This window comes from Idiotropiscis lumnitzeri, chromosome 2, assembly GCF_059441095.1.
Source record: "Idiotropiscis lumnitzeri isolate Australia: NSW breed Sydney's pygmy pipehorse chromosome 2, RoL_Ilum_1.0, whole genome shotgun sequence".
Classification (NCBI taxonomy): Eukaryota; Metazoa; Chordata; class Actinopteri; order Syngnathiformes; family Syngnathidae; genus Idiotropiscis; species Idiotropiscis lumnitzeri.
Window position 1 is genome coordinate 6,957,581 of NC_142392.1, and position 19,514 is coordinate 6,977,094.

The 19,514-nt window shown below is 44.3% G+C and overlaps 1 protein-coding gene across 1 annotated transcript in view; it reads right to left on the reverse strand.

Moving 5' to 3' along the window:
- The window catches only part of tmem178bb (transmembrane protein 178Bb), a 56,071-nt gene that overhangs the window by 4,191 nt on the left and 32,366 nt on the right, over window positions 1-19,514 (reverse strand). The window contains exon 5 of the mRNA XM_088280792.1: window positions 1,464-1,601. Coding sequence (XP_088136918.1) covers window positions 1,464-1,601 — 138 coding nt within the window. The remainder of the gene's footprint in view (window positions 1-1,463; window positions 1,602-19,514) is intronic.

Below are 19,514 nucleotides of genomic sequence, written 5' to 3' on the forward strand. Positions count from 1 at the left end.
GTTCTAAATCTTATTTCATTGTCCCTCTTGAGTTATGTCAGGCACAGTTTCAAGATTCCCGCCATTTCCCTTGATTCGATTCACGGGCTAATCTACTTGTTCAGGACGTGTCCTGTATATCATGGAATTAAATGAGGATGCCAAATCTTCCTCAAAGCACTCCATCATCTTCCTTCAACACTTTTCACCTTTGCGGAGGAGGCACAGCCTAATTACCAAGAAACCACAGCAGCGTTTTATTTTGGACTTTTATCCGAGGCAGCCGGTTCTAAATTCGGCCTCATTTGGAACGCCACATTAGTTTATGGGCTGCCTCTTTGGGATTCTGCCTCCGCGGTGTGGCCGAGACTCGTCTTGTGCCTTCTAATTGCCTGTTCAATATACAACCGTCGGGCAGCGCATTAATCCTCGCCGGGCTGGGGCACTTCTCCGCGTGTTCTCGTTCATTGACCTAAATCACGATTAAAATCGCCAATAAAAGCCGTAGTATATTTGCTCTCTCGAGGCGAACAGTTGGATCTTATACGTCATGAGCCCTCATTTGTTTTTTTCTGGTTTAAAGTGGATTGTTATTTCGCGAATGCAATGGTGTTATGCCTCTTGGTTGTATCGCAGAACTACCAAACAATTTTTTTTAAACCCAATGTTTCTTTTAATTAAACCTAAGGGAAAGAGGCTTTTAATATTCATTTGTTTTTCTTCAGATTTTTGTCACCGCCATCAGGGGCTTATCATGCTCCTTTTGTTTTGCTTTGCTGTGGCAACAAAAGTGCGCAGCAGCTCACTTTGTTGTGTTCAATTTGGATACAGGCATGGTCTGAATGCTCTCAGATTTTTGGCATTTTATTTTTAAATTATATTTTAATAATATTTTAATAATTATTGTAATGCAATTAGGTGACTATTACAAGTTACACTCAGGTTAAAAGCAATTTTAATTGTGTTATCATTATAACTACTGCGCCGATGTGCCACGGATGGGCAACTTTAATGTTAGACTCCCCCTCCCTTACATACTTCCTTATTAGACGTATAACAAAAACGACATGTTAAATAAGCACAAAATTAAAGCATGTTTTCTTTTTTTTTTTTTAATCAAAGTATCTTGAGTACATTTTTCATAATATATTTTTCACTGCACGTATAAAACAGATGTCCTTCAACAACAAAGCGTTTGAACAATCAGAAAATAACCACACACTGTGATTTGTTATTATTATTTTATTTTATTTTTAAATGATTTTTAAAGGCATTCATGCAAAAATAATTTCCATTCAAGGGCGGCACAACAATGCTGAACAGCAGATCAACATTAAGTGCAAGAACTCATGCTTGTTTTTCCCCACCCCAAAATATCGGTCATAATGTTAATATGATTGAGGTGTCATTAAAAAAATAAAAAATAAATAAAAAATAAAGCATTCGTAATCGTTTCATCATCGGCAAACTTTTGCGTGACTCACCTCCCATCAGGAACAGCAGGCCAGCCACGTACTGCATGAGTCCTCGGTCCCAGCAACAACCGAGCACGCCGATGATCCAGCCGAACAGGATGATGGCCACCGCCATGCCCATGAACCCTGCCGTCATTCGCCGCAAATCTGAGGACACACGGAAGGGACAAAGTGCGGTTATCTCTCGGCTGGCTCACATGACACCCAAAGTCAGGTACGGTTCTAATTCAGATATACAATTCAATTCTGGATTGGAAAAATTTTACGAAAATGATTTTGAAAGTATCGCATGATCAAAGATTATCAATCGTCGAACAAATCTAAATGAGAAAGATGCTTCATCCGTCTTTGAGGCTGAAATTCCGTACTACAAGAAATCTCAGGGATTAGGAGCTAAGAGTTTGGAAAATCTCGTCGTAAATCGGCTTAAACTGTGCAAGAAGCCACGGCCAACCAACTTTTTGACGTGTCAAATTCATCTAATTGTCAGTTTGACAAAAAACACACTTGATTCTCATCAGACAAAAAAAAAAGGGGGTAACTGAAGACTGCCAATGTAAACGCCATTGCAAACTCTTTTGCTAACCAAAACAGCAGCAGCGATCATTATGTCCTTTAACACAGCCACTCATTTCAATAGTTTAGTTCATAAAACCTCATACGAAGGCATCCATACTTCTGCATAATGACAATCAACGCCGTAGCCTGTCTTGTAAAAATAGTGCTTTGCCGCCATCTCGAAGGCAATTACAAACCTCCATTTTACTGTACGTCCTATCCCTTGGCAATATATACAGTGCATCAGTTGGGAAGCAAAATTGCTCGTAGATTGAGGTCACGAGATGTCAGATTACTACTTAAATATTCATTCCAGCAGCGCATTTGTAAATGGAGTCCATATTGCGGCGATGACACCGCAAGGGCAAAAAGGAACAAGGACAGCCGCGTGCACACCAGGGGGGGTAATGACAGGGCATGAACTACCAAGCCAACGTCGAAGCAGCAAAAAAAAAAAAAAATACGCTCACAACTTCCTACCCCCCTTCTTCAAGTAGATTAGAATGTCACGGGTGAGCAAGTCTGCCAGGAAGTGTGTGTGTGTGTGTGTGTGTGTGTTGTTGTCGGAGGGAAGGCTGAAAAAAGGTCAAAACATTTGCCCCGAGAGCATAAATGAAGAACACGGGAAGACACGCCTCCACTGGTGTTCTACACCATGTTTGCGACCCCGCAGCTTCTGTGCACTTTATGTACCCCCGCACTCCAGTGACCGCGGGCAAACGTTGCTTCTCAGCTGACATAAAATGTTTGAAAGCGAAGAACACAAGGCGAGGAGCATAAGATTACATCAAAGCGGGCCCAGAACGACCATTGCGTCGATCAATTTTGATCTTTTTTTTTTTTTCAAACAATCGACATTCGATTGCCCATAATTGGATTATGTTTACACTATTTGAAAAAAAAAAAAAAAAAAAAAGTGGTGTCAAAACATATGGCCTGCGGGCCGGATCAGGTCCACAAATGGGTTTAATCCGGCCCGCGTAAAGTATAAAAATTGTTTTGGTATTATTGGGGGAAAATAACATAGACTATACATAAAATTGTTAAATATGAGACATTCAACACCTTGTAACACCAGGACAGCATGCAAATAGCGTAAATTCTCGTAATATTGATGTCATGATTTTACTGGTCCCACCCATTCATTCATAGATTTTCCTCCATGTGGCCCCTGAGCTAAAATGAGTTTGCCACCCCTGGGTTCAGGTGTACCTAATGGTGTGGCCAAATGCTTGATAAACTTCTCGGTAGAATATTTGCAAGTATGCGAGAAACGTTCCAAATGGAATAGTGATGCGTTATACCAGTAAAGGGAAGCAATATACAGAGCATCTGGCTAAGCTGCCGTGCTGTGGGGTTTCGGGTAAATGTACGGCAATTGAAGAAGAAGCGCAGCTGACAATAATTGCAGAAGCAGCCTCTTGGGAAGGAGTGTAAAAGGAGCGTGATGTGTTAAATGATGGCACCCTGCAGTGAGCATGAAAAGACGAAAATCCGCCTTCCCACCGGCGATGGATTAGCCGCGTGAGACCGGCTGAGGTTGCGTATTGACATGGGGCAGTGAAAAGTAAAGGGGAAGGAAAAGCAGCACTCTCGAACCATCCATACATGTATATCCATTTTCTATCGCGGCTGTGCTCATTAGGGAGAGCTGCAGCATACCTGAGAGGCGGGGCTTAGCCTGGATTGACGGTCAATTACAGAAGTACCACATACCATATGAATACCTCCTTGAGTATGACATATGGAGTCCCTCAAGGGTCATTCCTCTGGCCCTTTTTGTTCAGCTTGTATATGCTAAATGTTGGTTACCACGGCTACGTGGACGTTACGCTATATTTATCGGTGTACCCAAATGACACCAGTTCACTTAAGGTGTGTCACTGTCGAAAATAAATCAATAACCAGCTGAATCAACCAAACCACGTGTTATATACGTTGTGTTGCTCTTGGTTCATTTGTGACCTCATATTTCACAAGGGGCTTTTTGTGAGGTTTGCAAGTCCGTCGGCGCAAAGCTTCAAAGACAGCCACGAGCTCCCTGATTGTTCATTTTCAAAATGTCAATAAAAGCTGCCAGTTTGGGGAAGGAACGTTGGCCCGCAAAAAGCGGTATCGAGATGAGAACAATACATCATACTCAGCATGTTCGCTGACAAGAGGCGGCAAAAGCAACAACCTTGTGTTCTTTGTCAGGTAGGAACAAAAGCGCTGATGCGGCACATCAATTGTCAGTCGCTGTTTATTCGATGCAAGTTGGAACAAAGTTTGTTGTGACGACAAAGTTTCAGCGGTACGCAAAACAAAAATGCAGTTAAGTACTTTGTGAGGTCCACTGCATTAGGATGTACGGTTTATACCACAGAATGTATTCGTTGCTATGGAACACTTGTCAGAGGACCTGTCACTCACATCCTGTAACCACGGTGACCCCTGAAACTGCGGATGACAGAAGCTGTCTGCCAGCCTGCTGACTTGGCAAGCCCTTCCCGATACACATTTACTCACTATTTCTATCTACCTCGACTTCCGGGTGGCGATAACTCTGATCGGAGCGCTAGTAAACAAACCCTAACATGCCATTTGACCGAGGCAGAGTGATTGAGAAAACTTTGACAGAAGCAGACGGCAACATTACGCGCCAGGGAACGTGATCTACATGGCAAATCTTCTGTGAGTGGCTGCAGGTATAAACAGAGCCGAGGAAACGCGGGGGGGGGATTAAAAGGGATACAAGTCTCCAGGCGCCGATGTCAGCACTTTGGTGACGTGCCGAGTCGCAGAAACGCAATCAGGAAAAGGACAGAATGACAGGACCACCGGCTGAGCTGTCCGTCACTGACTACAAGGGGGAAAATCTAGTAGTGGACGGAATGTGTGGGTAAACATGCTTAGGGCCAGCTTCGTTTTTGCTGCTGTGTAGCTTTTAGACGTGCAAATACAGTCCAGAGTAGAGATCGTACACTCACGAATCAGTTGAGTTGAATTTTGTTTCTGTACGGCCTCATATCGGCGATGTCGGGCGGAAACCTCGTATGTCCACTAACGGGCAGTTTCCTATTTTTTCTCAAGTTGATCCCATTGGTATGGCCTGAACGAAGCGTACTAAATCTAAATCTAAATCTAAATCTAATTCAAATTGTGAGCAACAATTTAACAAACAACGGGGATAAAACTCACGTAGTGATACAAATCAGGTGCAAAAGTTGATTGACCGTGTCACGCCGAGGAAAAGCAGTATAGCAGTTTCATGGCTATTTGGTGCTGGGATGACCAGTCATGGTTACATGCATACTGGTCGTGAAGCAGCAGCTTACCTTTCCCTCTATGCAGGAATATACTCTGAGTTAATCACGGGTAGTTTTCCCCGTATATTGTTGTAAAATTGCACACTTCAAGTTTTCAGGGCATTGTGATGGCAATCATGTCGATTGTTACAGCTCGCAATCGATGCCACCCACTTGTCTCGGGACCATGCGCGGCCCATTTCACTTGGAAAGTAATTAAGACCTTTGAGAGCGTTTTTTTACGTCTCCCACTGCGATTGAAACTCGGAAAATGTGCTGCATTTTTTCGACACTTCAGCCGGCAGGCACAAATACGTTGTATTCGACTTTCACTCAGTCCCCCTTGGGTTGTCCATTTCGCAGACTGGAGTGCAGCTCAAGAGCCCCGAGGAGGCCTGAAGTAACACATTTCTGCAATATTTTGCAATTCTTGCGCTTGATGAACTAGCACGGAAGATGTTGCCAGACCAAACGGCAAACAAAAAAGCACAAGCAGACAGACGTTGGGAGAGTTGAGGGGTAAACCTGGAGCGCGATGCGAAGATAAGGTGAGTCACTCTGAATAACTGTTCCGTTTCCAGTTCACTGTTCTCGCTGAGATGGTGTTCACGCTTGCTGCTTTCACTTATTTTAAATTTTTGCTCGAGACGTGACAGATGCTCGGCGCCCCAGAAGCGGCGATGAGCGATTTTTATGTTGATTCACTACACAAATGCAGAAACGTTGGAACGTATTTACTGAGCAACTCTTTGGGTTATCTTTTGCCCATTATAGAAACACCCTTGGGTGGTAAACTGTATATGACCACGATTGCAGACAGCAACTGATTCAAGGGTAACCCCCTAACCCTAATTAGGAGCTACCCTAACCATTGGGTTGAAAATACAGACTCCATAATGGGAACCGGGGACCGACTCTTTGCCCAAGACATGGCTCGGCTCCGTTGGTTGTTCCCCGGCTTGGATGCAGCCGGATTCCCCCTCCCCTCCATGGAGCTCCGAGCCTGGTTCCCCTCGCGGAGCTCCCCGTAGTTAGCGGCTCAACCCTGGGATACATTCGGTTGGAGATATGGGATCCATAAATGGGAATCAACCAGGGACCGACCCTTTGCCTGAACCGCGCCCGAAGCAGGGTGCTTGGAGGTAGACGGACTCCTGTTCCCACTCACTGGAGCTCCTAACCTGGTACCAGTGTAGAATTGCAGACCACCAGGGCATCCAAAGGGAACCCCAAAACGGTTACAAACTCATTTATTCCTTATGAGCAGTGGTCTCCAAAGTTATGGCGCATGCCTTGAACCACTAAGCAAGAGGGAAAAAGTGGACCCCAAATATCGAATGCCCATCCACGATTTTGTGCCTAGGCATTGGTTGGCTTTTGTTTCTGGCTGTGTGAACACTGTCAGTTCTGATGCGCATACCTGCGTTCAAACACCAGTTTGATGCGCTTTGCTTTGGTTGTCAGTTTGTCTCAGTCCACAGATCCTAGTTCCTTACAGCGCCCACTATTCAATTCGGACACACGGGCAGGTGCGTTGGCTACACATGGATGCGAGCAGATGTCACGTACGCCTCGTGTCTTCGGCTACAGTTCACCTGTCTGGGAACTGGAAGTAGAAGCGCATGTCGCAGGGATCCCGGCGTGTGCAGCCACGTGTGTTGTGTTTTCCCCAGTGAGGATCCAGGGAGCGACAAGCAGTCTGTATGAGTGTCATAACTCATGTCATTCATTTTTCATGCCTTTTGAATCAACCAGGCGGAAATTGTGTTTGTCCCCGAAACACACGAGGGAATTGACACAGGATATGACAGTGTTTTGATTGAGAAATGGATGTCCCCAAGAAATACGCATGGGCGGATTTGCAGGGAGCTGAAAACGACTCTGGATCGTGATCGAGGACCGTTTTGAGGAAAATATTTTTACACAATCGGTTCTAATTGGAGTGGGTGACTGAACATTATATTTACGTTGCCAGCCACCAAGGCTCACAAATCTGATCCCTGCGTCAAAATCCGTCAGGTGCTCGACAGTTTCTAACGTTTGCACGTAATGCCATGATATATCTTATAAAAAAAAGTGAAATCGGACAACTGGACCGGAGAAGTGCTTCAGATCTGTCACATGAAAGTGTTAAGATAGGTGCCCGTTTATTTTTAGCCTGAACTCTTCAGCAAACATCCTAATGCGCTGCATGCTGTGGCTCACAGCCTGTGACTTTGCCACTGTCAGTGTGACAAATGAGCACACGAGATGACTCATTTATTCACGCTACATTAGACCTTGCCTTTTTTCATTTTTATTTATTTTTTTTTTTTGGGGGGGAGGGCGTACGCAAAATCAAAATCAAAACGGGAAATCTAATCTGTTTTTCCCAAGCTCCGTCTCATATCTGCTCCGATGCGACTTTGCAGTCAGGTTCCATCCAGAGATAACCATGGATACAAATGTGCAGTTATATATAGCAAAAGACGATCTTCCACTCGTGACGCACTCTGCGGCTACGAACGAGTACACACCCTGCGAGGCTGTGAAGAAGTGTTGTGAAACTGCATGTGGAAATTGAATGCATTCGAAATGTGATTATGATGTAAACGAAAGAAAAATAATCCATACGCATGCACCCCGCTCAGTTGATAAGAACAAGCCCTTCATTCAAACATTCACTCTTGCACGCTTGTGAGTGAATTTGGAGAGCAACAATATATCAGCATATGTCAGCCCGCCGTCATTTTCCCGCTGCATAATAAGTTCCATTGTTCAACTTGCTGCTGCTTTTCCATTTAATTACAGACCAATAGCCCCGCTAAATATTATTCTTAAAAATAACTGTGCTGTGCCGGTATTATTTTCTTAATTAGATATGAAAAGGAAATTGTCCGACTGTTGCAGATGACAGAGTGAGCAGGCCATCTGTCAAAACAAAAGGCGCACCAAATAAAACTGCCAAAATTCAACATTACGCCGACGAGTTGTAGAGCGACTCTCATTGACGGTTGCAAAAATCCATTGCATTTTGGTGCTTATTGGAGAGGAATTTATTTTCTCTCGCTGCTGATTGCTCTGAATGGAGCGTGAGTAGTTTTAGCTTATTCCATAACGCCCCTTGAGACCTGGCCGTAAGCCTTCATATGATTTCCCTTAATTCATACACGTTTATAAATGTAACAATTGTGGATACAAATATTTATTCAAAACAGCCTTTTGCCCAGAATTCTTTGTGTTGGTATGCAGACAGATCTTTTCTACCTTGGCAGAAATCTGCGCTCTATTGAGTTCCCCCGTGTATCATAGAAGCCAACGACTCGTCAATTGAGCCAACAACCGACTCCCTCTTGAAAAGTGCGACAAAATAACAAAAGGTTATGGAAGCTCAATTCACGTTCGGTAAGGTGCCCCAAGGGCCAAATCAAGCACAAAACTTTTACAAGAGGACTTGCTCGAGCGTGGGACCGCCGCAAAGGAATAACAGTTTCCTGGAGGTTGTGGTACTCTAATTTAAAAAAACAGTTCCAGGGCATCCACAGCATATCAAAAGCATATTCTCATCAGGATCATGACATATGCAAAATTAAAAATAATTAATTAAAACGCCTGCTCACAATGTCCTGAGCATCTGACACTTCCTGGAAAAGAACGTCAATGTGACACCGATCCTAGATCTTTTTCTGACGCAACCTTGTTTCATTTTTGTATTCCAAAAACAGTTCCAGAGCATCCGCACCCCATATGAAATGCATTTTCTGATCAGAATTACAACATGTGCAAAATAAAATAAAAAAAAATAATAATTAAAACGCCTGCTCACAATGTCGTGAGCATCTGACACTTCCTGGAAAAGAACGTCAAAATGACACCGGTCCTAAAACTTTTTCTGACGCAACCTTATTTAATTTTTCTATATCTCCAGTTTCCCTGGTATCCCCGCATGTCTCTTCTGGTTTTGTAATAATATTCTTAAAGAGGAGACTCTACTGCAGATTTTCACCGATATCAGTTGTGTCTGGACGATTTTGCTTTGAATGGGGCTTGACAGGGTGAAACTCCAAGATGATAAAGTTCAACGCTCCACATACAAATCTGTGCGAGGAGAGTGACTGAGCGTTAGTGAGTGGAGGTGTCGAAGGGGAAAACAAATCTGTATCGTTGCTGTTGTAAGCATGTGGCCTTGTCACAGCATCCACAGCTCGTTGGGGGTGGGGGAATAGAGCTTAATTTCATTACCCATGTCGACTGCCACAGGGGACAAAACAATAGAGTGGGAAAATCAAATTACACAAGATAGCAGGGGGGCGAGGGAGGCGGCGGGTGTGACGGGGGATGAGTCGATGCTGTCGACAACCGCAAACAGTCGTGCTATTTGCCGATTCACAAATGCGCCCCTGGCTTTAAACGGGGCGCTGGCGAAGGCGGCCGTCTTTCTCTTGGGGCGGACACCATATGGGTGATTTCACGGCGCATCAGTCAGTAGCAACTCGGGGCCCGGCCCAAAGGTGGAAACCGGGACTTGGCCGAGCTGACCAACGGCCTTAAGAGGGAGATTTCCAGGAATGGGGCATGGAGGTTGTTCCCTACAGCCATATTGGACATGTTGGTCCTGGTGTTGATCCCTAGGCAAATGAGGCAAAGTGACACCCGGGCTCTTCTGGCCCATCCGGAGGCCTAGGATGGGGCTAGCTGTTGTCAGTCATCATTGTCTGGAAGGGGTGTACTCAACATTGATGGTATCAAAATCAACCGCTTGTAAATGATGTCATTCTGCTTCATTGGTATTGAGGCAGGAACCTTCTATAACTAATGCTACACATTAAAATGTCCAGCCCTGCTTGGCATATTAAATACGATCTAAAGCAGCCCATAAAAAGGCTTTTAGATCATTAAATGGCTGCAATCGCATGTCATGTGGCTCTTTGTGTTGTCATATTTTCTGTGACATGGCGTATATGCTCTCTAACTGCTGCAGTCATTTTAAGCCAACGTAGGTCAGTATTCTCTATTGAACCCTAAGGACTTGTTCAATTTTACCACCCTTTCAGTGGCCGTGTACAGAAATAGTCTGTCATTTTCTTTTTTTTTTAGGCGCAGCCTGGAGGAAATGACTTGCTATGTTTGAATTCCAAACATTTGTTCAAATCTAAGCATTCTTGACAAATTCCCCCTCCTTATATCCTGGAAACCGTTGCTACACCAGATGGACCGGCACCATCACCCTCCACTGCAAGCACTGCATATGATGAATATTCTTCACAACATTATGGGATCTTATCATCGTGAAGTTCTAAAACCATTTTACCAGCTGTAAAGAAATCACATTAGCAGGGGAATGAATACGATGAAGGAAGGTTAATGACTACAATCAAAGCGGATAAAAATCAGCCGTCTCTGCAAGATTGATTCATGTCTTTGCTGGCGAATGCAAAAGGAAAATTGCCCAATATGGAGCCTCGGGAAGTTTTCCTTCCCTGCCAAGCAGAATGACATATTTCTGCGCTAACACACAGTTTACTGCTCTTTCGAAATTGCTGTACGGCTTAGTGAGGACATGCATGCTGCAGAGGCTCTGACAGCCAGTCACTGCACAGCATTATTACAACATTGCTTAGCATTGGCTCTGTCTTAATGGTGGCATTTTTTTTTTCTGGAGAGAGGATTTTCTTAATCTTTCCAGGGCTGATGCCAAGTTGCTGAGCGAGCGACGCTGGTGCATGCCAGCCCCCAACCCGCTTCCCCTCCCCCCCCAAAAAAAAAGCTGTTTGACTGATTCAAAGGCAGGACAGGAAGCATTAGCCAGGGGAAGGCGGTGAGAGTAGTGAAAGGCAGTGCTGGAGCTGAGAGATACTCAAAGCTCTTAGCCACTAATAACTGCAGCTCTAGATGCTTTATGCATGGGATCTGAAGTGCGGGGCTCCAGACTCCCGACTTTTTCCATGCTAGCGTTACCGACCTTGGACACACCGACGGAGTGCCACTTGTGTTTTATCTTCCTGATCTTAATCGTCGTCCATTACCATGACTCTCTGCTAACTATTGAGAATGAGTGAATAGCGTTAAGTTCATCTCTGAAGCAAATGCATCGAGGCACGGGTCCTCAATCCTGTTCCTCGAGGGCCGGTGTCCTGCCTGTTTTACATCTCTCCCTGCTGCAGAACACCTGATTCAAGTGATCAGGTAATCAGTAAGATGTGCATTATTTGAATCGGGTGTGTTGCGGCAGGGAGAGATGAAAACCAGACAGGACACTGGCCCTCGAGGAACAGGATTGAAAACCTCTGCATCAAGTGGACGGTGAAGGTTCAAGATTCAGATACAGGAGGCAAGACTGAGGTGGTATGTTTGGACTTCTGATCAGGAGCGCTACAAGGCAATATGGAGGAAGAGAAGTGATGCAGAGAAGTGGAAGAAAGGAGAGGGGTTTACAAAAGTATTTTGAAAATCCTTGTCCAAATTAAATAGCATCTAATGCTAGAATTTGGTGTGTGTCAAACACGTTCCACTTAAAACCAAATGATTTTCACTGGTTTGACTATTTCACACGTGCAAGGTCTGGTTCCATTCACAAACTCTGGGTATTTCAAGACTTGTTAATGTGAAGAAATCCTTTGCGCTGTGAACAGTCAGTCCAGGCGGGTAGCCTTATGTTATACCAGCTGGATGGCTCCCGTTAGAATGTCCGGTGCAGCTTCTACGAGGCCTTAGAGTTGCACCAGAGCACACTGAAGGGATTTCAGTCTAGACCCCATCTGTACTGTCTCTCCAGAAGGATTCAGTCCCGACCCACTGAACAACTGCTGCCCCCGAGTTTTCGTAGTGATAACATTTTCTACATGACTGTCGACATCGGAAAATACCAACAATTCCTGTGGCGAGTATTTGTACAGAATTCCGTACACAAGGTTTTCTGTCTAGTGGGGCAGTGAACTCCCTAAAACTACAATCTGTGTCCTCGATTCTACAACTCTGAATGATTTGCTTGCAACTGTACACTTGACATCCGGCTCCAGACGAATGTCATCTCGCCAACCATCTGTTGTTTCTCCGCAGTCTGTTGAGCTAGCATGTTGCTGCTCACATAGTTTCAAAAATGCTCATGCGCGGTCAAGGAGCTCATCTTCTCTTAGTTCAGACTCCCCTCACTTCACCAAAGCCGAGTGCTGCGCAGCTTTATATAATTCCATTATAATCCCTGCCTCGACATGTTCAAATTCTCACTTGTCATCTTTAGCTTGGGTGTGATCTTCACTACTTGGAGTAGGTCTCCCCTTTTGTGTTTGGGATAGCTTCTACTCTTTGCGGAAGGGTTTCGACAAGATTTGGGGTGTTTGTATGTGGGAGCGCTTTTGACGGTGGAGGAGTTTTCTTCGACAAGGAAGACATGTTCATTGAAATAGAACGTGGTCTCGGCATTCTTGAGACAAAACTAACAAAATGGTCAGCCCATGAATGCTGTATCACTACAAGCTGAGGACTTTGGTTCATAGCCTGTAAAACAGAACCTATTTTAAACATCATTTTATCATGCAATAAGTCCACATTGCGATCAATTGTCCAGATTTAAGAGATATCCTGAACCCGACGAGTAATACCGCGATGCCGTCCCGAGATGACCTGCTCAAGTTATCAGCGGGAGGTAAATCTCGAGCAACCCAATTAATAGCCGCCAATCAATTTTTCATATCTTGAGCCTTAAATCTTAAATGAATGACCTTTGTCTGTAAACCGACGAAATACTCGGACGAGAAGGTTCCGAGAGGATGCCGGTCCATTCAGGGCTTAAGTGCTTCCATCTCTGCTGCACTTGGCCATCGGCTGAACGACGACAGGAATATTTCCGCGATCTTATCGTCACGCTAATAGGAGTGAGAAAAGAAACGGCGGCGGGACGCAAGAGGGATAGAAGTGGAAGTAATTACTGCTTAAATTGTGAGTGTTGGATTAAAGAGACACGGGGCCAAACGAAAAGAAGTCCTTTCCGAAGTGAAGTGATGGATGTTAACTGTTGTCATACCTGCAATGGCAACACTTTGAATTTGATTTATTCACTTTTAGTTATCTCCGTTTAACGTGGCAAATACGCCTAAATAAGCACTTAGTCAAATCACTCCGAGGTAATTGGGAATGCATAGAAGTCGGGTCAGCAGGGGCTCACTTGCATGCTAATTCTCACTAATATATTCACATTCTACCTCACAAGGGAATTTGCATAAAGCCTATTCCATTGCAATGTAACAGTATGCACGCTAAACATGCATTACAGAACGCAGTCGCACATATTTGCAAGTCTGGGTGATATCATCTGCCCCCCCCCCACCCCCACCCCATTTATGCTTCCAACCTCACACAGTCGCGGCGCTTTATGCGAGACTCTGTGTCAGGAGGATTTAAACTCAAAGTCGAGCCGCAACTGCTTCTGAAATCTCCGAAGAGAGCAAGTTGTCTCTTTTCAGAAAGCAGAGCAGAACGAGGAAGTCACATAAAACATAACCCAAAAAAAAACAACACGTGATTGACATCCATTGGATCATTTCCATGTGAAGTTGATTCAACAGACTTCCTGAGTATTTATTTATTTATTTTTTTTACAGTCATTTTGGTTGGTGTCAGTGGAGCATCTTTAAGTGTAGACGGTATCTTGTCACCCGTTGTTACTGAGCCTGATGATGGAGCAGTGACTGATTGCTGTCACCGTTGGTAGCAGGTGTCTTAGGAGCGAAAGCTAAATTAGATTTAGATATTTAGTAAACCTGTCTGTCAATTTTCTATACAGATTTTGTTCAGGGTCTTCCGGAGCTAGACCTTATCCAAACCGACTTCAAGTTGAACGGCAGATTCCACCTTCAATCTTAGGGCGCAAATCCCCAGAAAGACAACGACTAGGACTGAATCCAGTCGAGGAGTAAAAATACATTTTGATCAAATCAACATTAGACATTGAAGTTAAACAATGCACTGGGGCTGCTTTGCTTCTTCATGACCTGGACGACTTGCGGTGATTAATGGAGCAATGAATTTTGCCAGCAGAAAATAATGTATGCAAATGTCCATGCATTAGTTGGTGTCCTGTAGCTGATGTTTTCTTAGATTGTTCAGTAGACAGTCACAGTCAGTGTGAAGAAGTGTATACAAACAGGGACAATAATGTGAATAGCGAGCATGCTGAGTTGAACCAGCATAAGTTCATCTCACGCCATCCGGTAGCTTGTTGTCTGTGGACACATGCCTCGGCGTCTGAGAAGCGAGACGGCAAGAGGGTGGAAATCGTTGGGGGGGGGGGGATGGATGACCTTGCTGTCTGAAGGCTGCGGAGTGGCACTGCTGCACGAGTGCAAGGAGAAGATAAGAGACGGTGCCAGGGAGTTGACTTGACAAACCCTGACTCCACGCATCGCCACAGCCGGACACATTGTCTCTCCGGTGTTGAGATTATGTATCCGCCCGGGGACTGGCTCGTGCGATGCGTGCATCTGTGCGCCCACACACTGCCATCTAACTGCCTGCAGTAGTACCTTGACTTAAGAGCTTAATTAGTTCCAGGACGACACTCTTAACTGAAATCAAATGTTCCTATCGAAACGAACCGCAAGCACCATGTGAACTGATGGCGGACGGATGTTGTGAAGTGCGCTGAGGGTCTGTAGCTCACTTACGTTGAAGATGAGCCACGGCTTGTAATTAAAAGCGAGTAAATTGGAGCACTTTAAATGAAATCGAAGCAACGGGTTCTCTGTAGTGTTGAGGTCAGGGGATTACTTTTCGCTCTTGATAGCCATAAAAACTATGTTTTTTTCTTGTCTTGTGTGATAATCATTTTCACATAAAAGGCACCATTTTTTTTACAAAGTGGCTGCAATAAGGAATTAGTCTCTGCACAGATTTTCTTTGTAAGATGACCCTCTGGTTCTCAATAGGGTTGCAGTCCAGGAATGATGATGGTCACGCCTCGAGTTTTTCTCTATTAATAAAACCACATCAGCTAAATCTTTAATAAAAAAAAAAACGTTTCTTTACCACATAAGACATGCTTCTTCTTTTCATACTATGGAGGGAAACAATTCTGAAGTTTTGCAGAGGTTACATAAAACTTACCATTCATGCACTATTAAATTTGTGTCTCATCCGATGAACTTGTAAGTAAGCCTATACTGAATCTTATTCAAGAATTTCTGCTAATATGCGCTACAGGTTCTCAGTAGGGTTGAGGTCAGGGGATACCACAGCTATGCCGACCTCTGTTAAGTCGCCTGGTTTTTAGGGAAATGGGACTTAAGGACATTCAAGAGGTTGCTAGATGAGCGGATTTATCAAAGTTCCCTGCTCTGGGCGGGCCTAAAGCCTCAGCGTGGAAATGTTTAATCCTTGTCTCCCATTGTGCCGGGAAGGTAAACAATACCTATAGCTGCCAGTTTGTACAAACGGCGTAATGGGATTTGCACGTCTTTTTGGCGAGTATTAGGTACAGACAGGACTTGGGACAATGTTGCACGTGTTTGTACAAAGAATGTTGGAAGAGGCTTGTGAAGGCATTCCCCTGAGGTCTGATGTGTGTTCATCCAGTGAGACTGAGCAGGACTTGCGTGGAAAGCTGATGATGAAGGACCAATCAGTTGTTTTAACGGTGAATAACCGCCTCCATAGCATAATTGGTTGCCTTTGTAGCCGACCACACCACCATGCATGGCGGTCGCTAGTGATGGGAAAATGAAGCTTCAAATTTGCTTTATAAACCAGTTGTTGTATTTTTGAGTCCTGTAGATGGCACTGTTGGTTTCAATAAAGGGTTTAAAAAATGGCAAGTCTGTGCTTTCAGCCCAATGTTGAACCCAGATTGCCATCGACTGGAGCCCAAAAATGCTACAACTGGATCATGAAGCAGATTTGAAGCTTCATTTACCCATCACATTACTTTCTTTGGCTCATGTGGGTTGTCTGATTAGTGACGCACTTCCAGTCTTCACCTTTTGACTCTTATGGAAAGAAATGACATAGCGCCTAACCGCCCTCAAAGCAAAAACTCCTTCACCACCACAGCAATGAGGGTTCCTCGGTTAAAGATAATTGCAGTAAGCAAGAGGAATCTTTGTGCACCGCGAAATCCTGTGTGACAGTTGATCTAAGTAAACTTAAGCTCTCTGTCTCCTCTTTTTTTTTTCTCAGTCAGCCTAAATGACTGGAGGATTTCTCAGTTGGTGGATACGGAAGCTGTGTGATGTTACTAACCGGATTAGCATTTTGACGGAAACACCCAGTGCAGAATAAAATGCATACGCCATTAAATTAATGCAATAACAAAAACCGAATTTATTCATCAAAAATATTGGGAAAAAAAAAAGCGACATAGTGGCAGGTAGGAAAGAACCTTCCAAAGGTGCGAACAGTCTATTTTGTCCGACAAAATGTCTTTAGAAAGAAGCAGATTTACTCCATAAAACTGTCTCTTTTTGCTATGCGCAGTGTATGACTCAGACAGATAGTGAATATGAATCATACACAAATGTCACTTCAAGGCTGCGATATTTCCCTTCAGCTTTTTATTATTTATTTTTTTTATTTTTTGCGCTGCTTGCTTTTCCTAAAATCCGGCAGCTATTTGCCACTGCCGAACTACAGTCCCTTCCACTGACTCATTCTCGACTACTTCGGGAAGCTGACATGATAGACAATGATTTCATAGTAATAGTAATGATAAGACGAAGAACTATCACGTGCTAATGAGTGAAATACAATTCTAGTTTGTCGTCGACTTCATTTTCGATTAGGTCGAAGAGGTGTGAGCTCGGGTGAGTAATGTCCTTAATGATCTTGTGAGCGCTGCTTAGGCACCGGGTGGTGTCGATGTCCGACAGGGAGGAGAGAGGGCAGCCAATAATCCTTTGCGCTGTTTTGTCGGTCCACACTCAGTCTGCCTCAGTGCAGCCGCCGTACCAGGTAGAGACGCAGTAAGTCAGCAGGCTCTCGATGGACAAGTGGTAGAAGGCCAGCAGCGGCATGCTGTTCGGGAATAATTCCAAAGGACCCTCAGGAAGTGTAGACGCTGATGGACCTTCTTTATCACTGCTGTGGTGTTGTGTGTCCAGGAGAGGTCATCGGCGATCTGTACTCCGAGGAACTTCAATATGTGGACCCTCTCCACACACGCGCCTTTCCAGTACAGTCTTGTTCTTCCTGAAGTCAATGACGATCTCCTCGGTGTTTTTCCGTGTTCAGCCAAAGATCGTCTCTGGACCTCCTCCCCTGTAAGCGATCTCATCTTCTTTTGAGGTCAGACCGAGATCAGACTGGTGTTGTTTCCGCGGACCGGGCTGCAGTTATATGTGTAGAGAGCGTACAGGAGAGGGCTCAGCACGCATCCCTGAGGGGAACCGGTGCTCAGCACTGGGGTGGAGGATGCGTAGGGGCCGAGAGTCACAGCCTGGGGTCTGTTGGTCAAAAAGTTCTTACTCCAGGTGCCTGCTATCGCTCCAAGGTTTTATAAGTCTTTCGCTGCCTCTCCTTGGTGACCGTGATACAGAAAAACCGAGAATTACAGCACACATTTTCAAACAGTGGTGTCAATAAATCCGTCTCCAGTGTATTAGCAAGCGACAGAGTGACACACAGCCGTGGTGCCAAATTGCAGATTGAAATGAAGTCTCCGTGTATGCACGGTAGCTCACGGAGGATAGATTGATCGCAATAATCGACTGCGCCAAATGTAAATGAACTGTTAATCTTTGCAAGGGTAATTGGACAGGGCGCTATTTGCGTAATCGGCTGTCAAGTGGTGTTAGTTTTGAAAGCTTAGAAGTCACGGGTTGTTTTGTTTGCTTTTCGCTCCCGCTCGTATCGAAAGACGGATCGTAAGCAGTTGCGATGTCCAGACGGCGCACGGTCTTGAAATGTAGCTTCGGGTCGTCTTAAAAGTAGCAGTCAACCATAAATGTGGCGTTCTTCTAAAGGAACCAAACTTGAATCCTTAATTGTTGTGTCTCTGGAGTGTCTGCCCACAAATCAAATTTGAAATTAAACAACCATGAAAATACGTCGTAGTCACCGACTTTGCAATAATATTTGAATGTTCTCCGTTAAATACCCGCTGGCGATGCAGGTACGTTATTTATCGAATATTTACATGCTAAATCCCTTCGTCTGTTTCGCCGTGATAATTAGCAAAATGTTTATCGCGTTCAGCCTCAAATTGTGCAGCCGTTTTTTCATCTGTCTGACTAACATTGCTGCGGGGGACTTCCTCGCGCCGTAGAGAGACTGGAAGAGGAAGTGATGTCAATCATTTACATACTGCATACGGAGAATCAGAAGGTAGAGATAATGATTTTACGCTTCTGGTGTGCACCCACCAAGTGGACTAATATATATATATATATATATATATATTTTATTTTTTTTAAATATAATTTTTAAAAAAAATTTCACCTGGAAAAACAAAAATCGCATATTATAATTACAATCATAATGAGGTGAAAAAGAACAAATCTCTGTTCTTATTTTTCCAAATCGTTCAACCCTTGCCATTCCGAGCGCCAAATTGACTTCACCATTCCACATCCTCCCACCTTTTCAAGCACGTGAGCCCGTCGTCGGAGTAAGAGTGGCTTTTGCCGACAAATCCTTCTAAACCCGAAGCTTGATCCAGGGGCTATTGTGACTCACACACTCTCAACTGCGCGCACATGAGACGTGGCACAATTTCTTCTCCGGCTCTCCCACTTTGAATGGAAATAGAGGGGGGGGGGGGGGGTGAAGCCCTATTTTCAGTCGGCTCATATGCAAAAAAAAAAAAAAAAAAAAAGGATTATCTACATGGATAAATATAGACGGGATTAACAGAACCGTTCGATTTGAAATGTGCCACCTCAAATACTGCATCTATTTAATTATTTATTTATTTATTTGATCCCATCTCACCTCAGATGGCCTTCCGCGGCAAGGTTATTAAAATGATCGCCTGCAGGTGGTGCTGAATTAAAAATAAATAAATAATGGTATTTACAGCTTGGACATAATGAAGCCATGTGGGAGTCTTCAACTTCACATTCCCGTCCGAGCGAGTGATGTCACTCATACGAAGTGTCACGTTTTCAACGCGTGTCCGCGCTATCCGACATAAACGGCAAAAGAGAAAGAAGAGAGATTCAGATTTTCAAGCTCGGAATACAGTCACACTCTGTGCTGTCGACGGCGTGTTATCTAGCTTCAATAAATTATGTTTAAAAAAAAAAAAAAC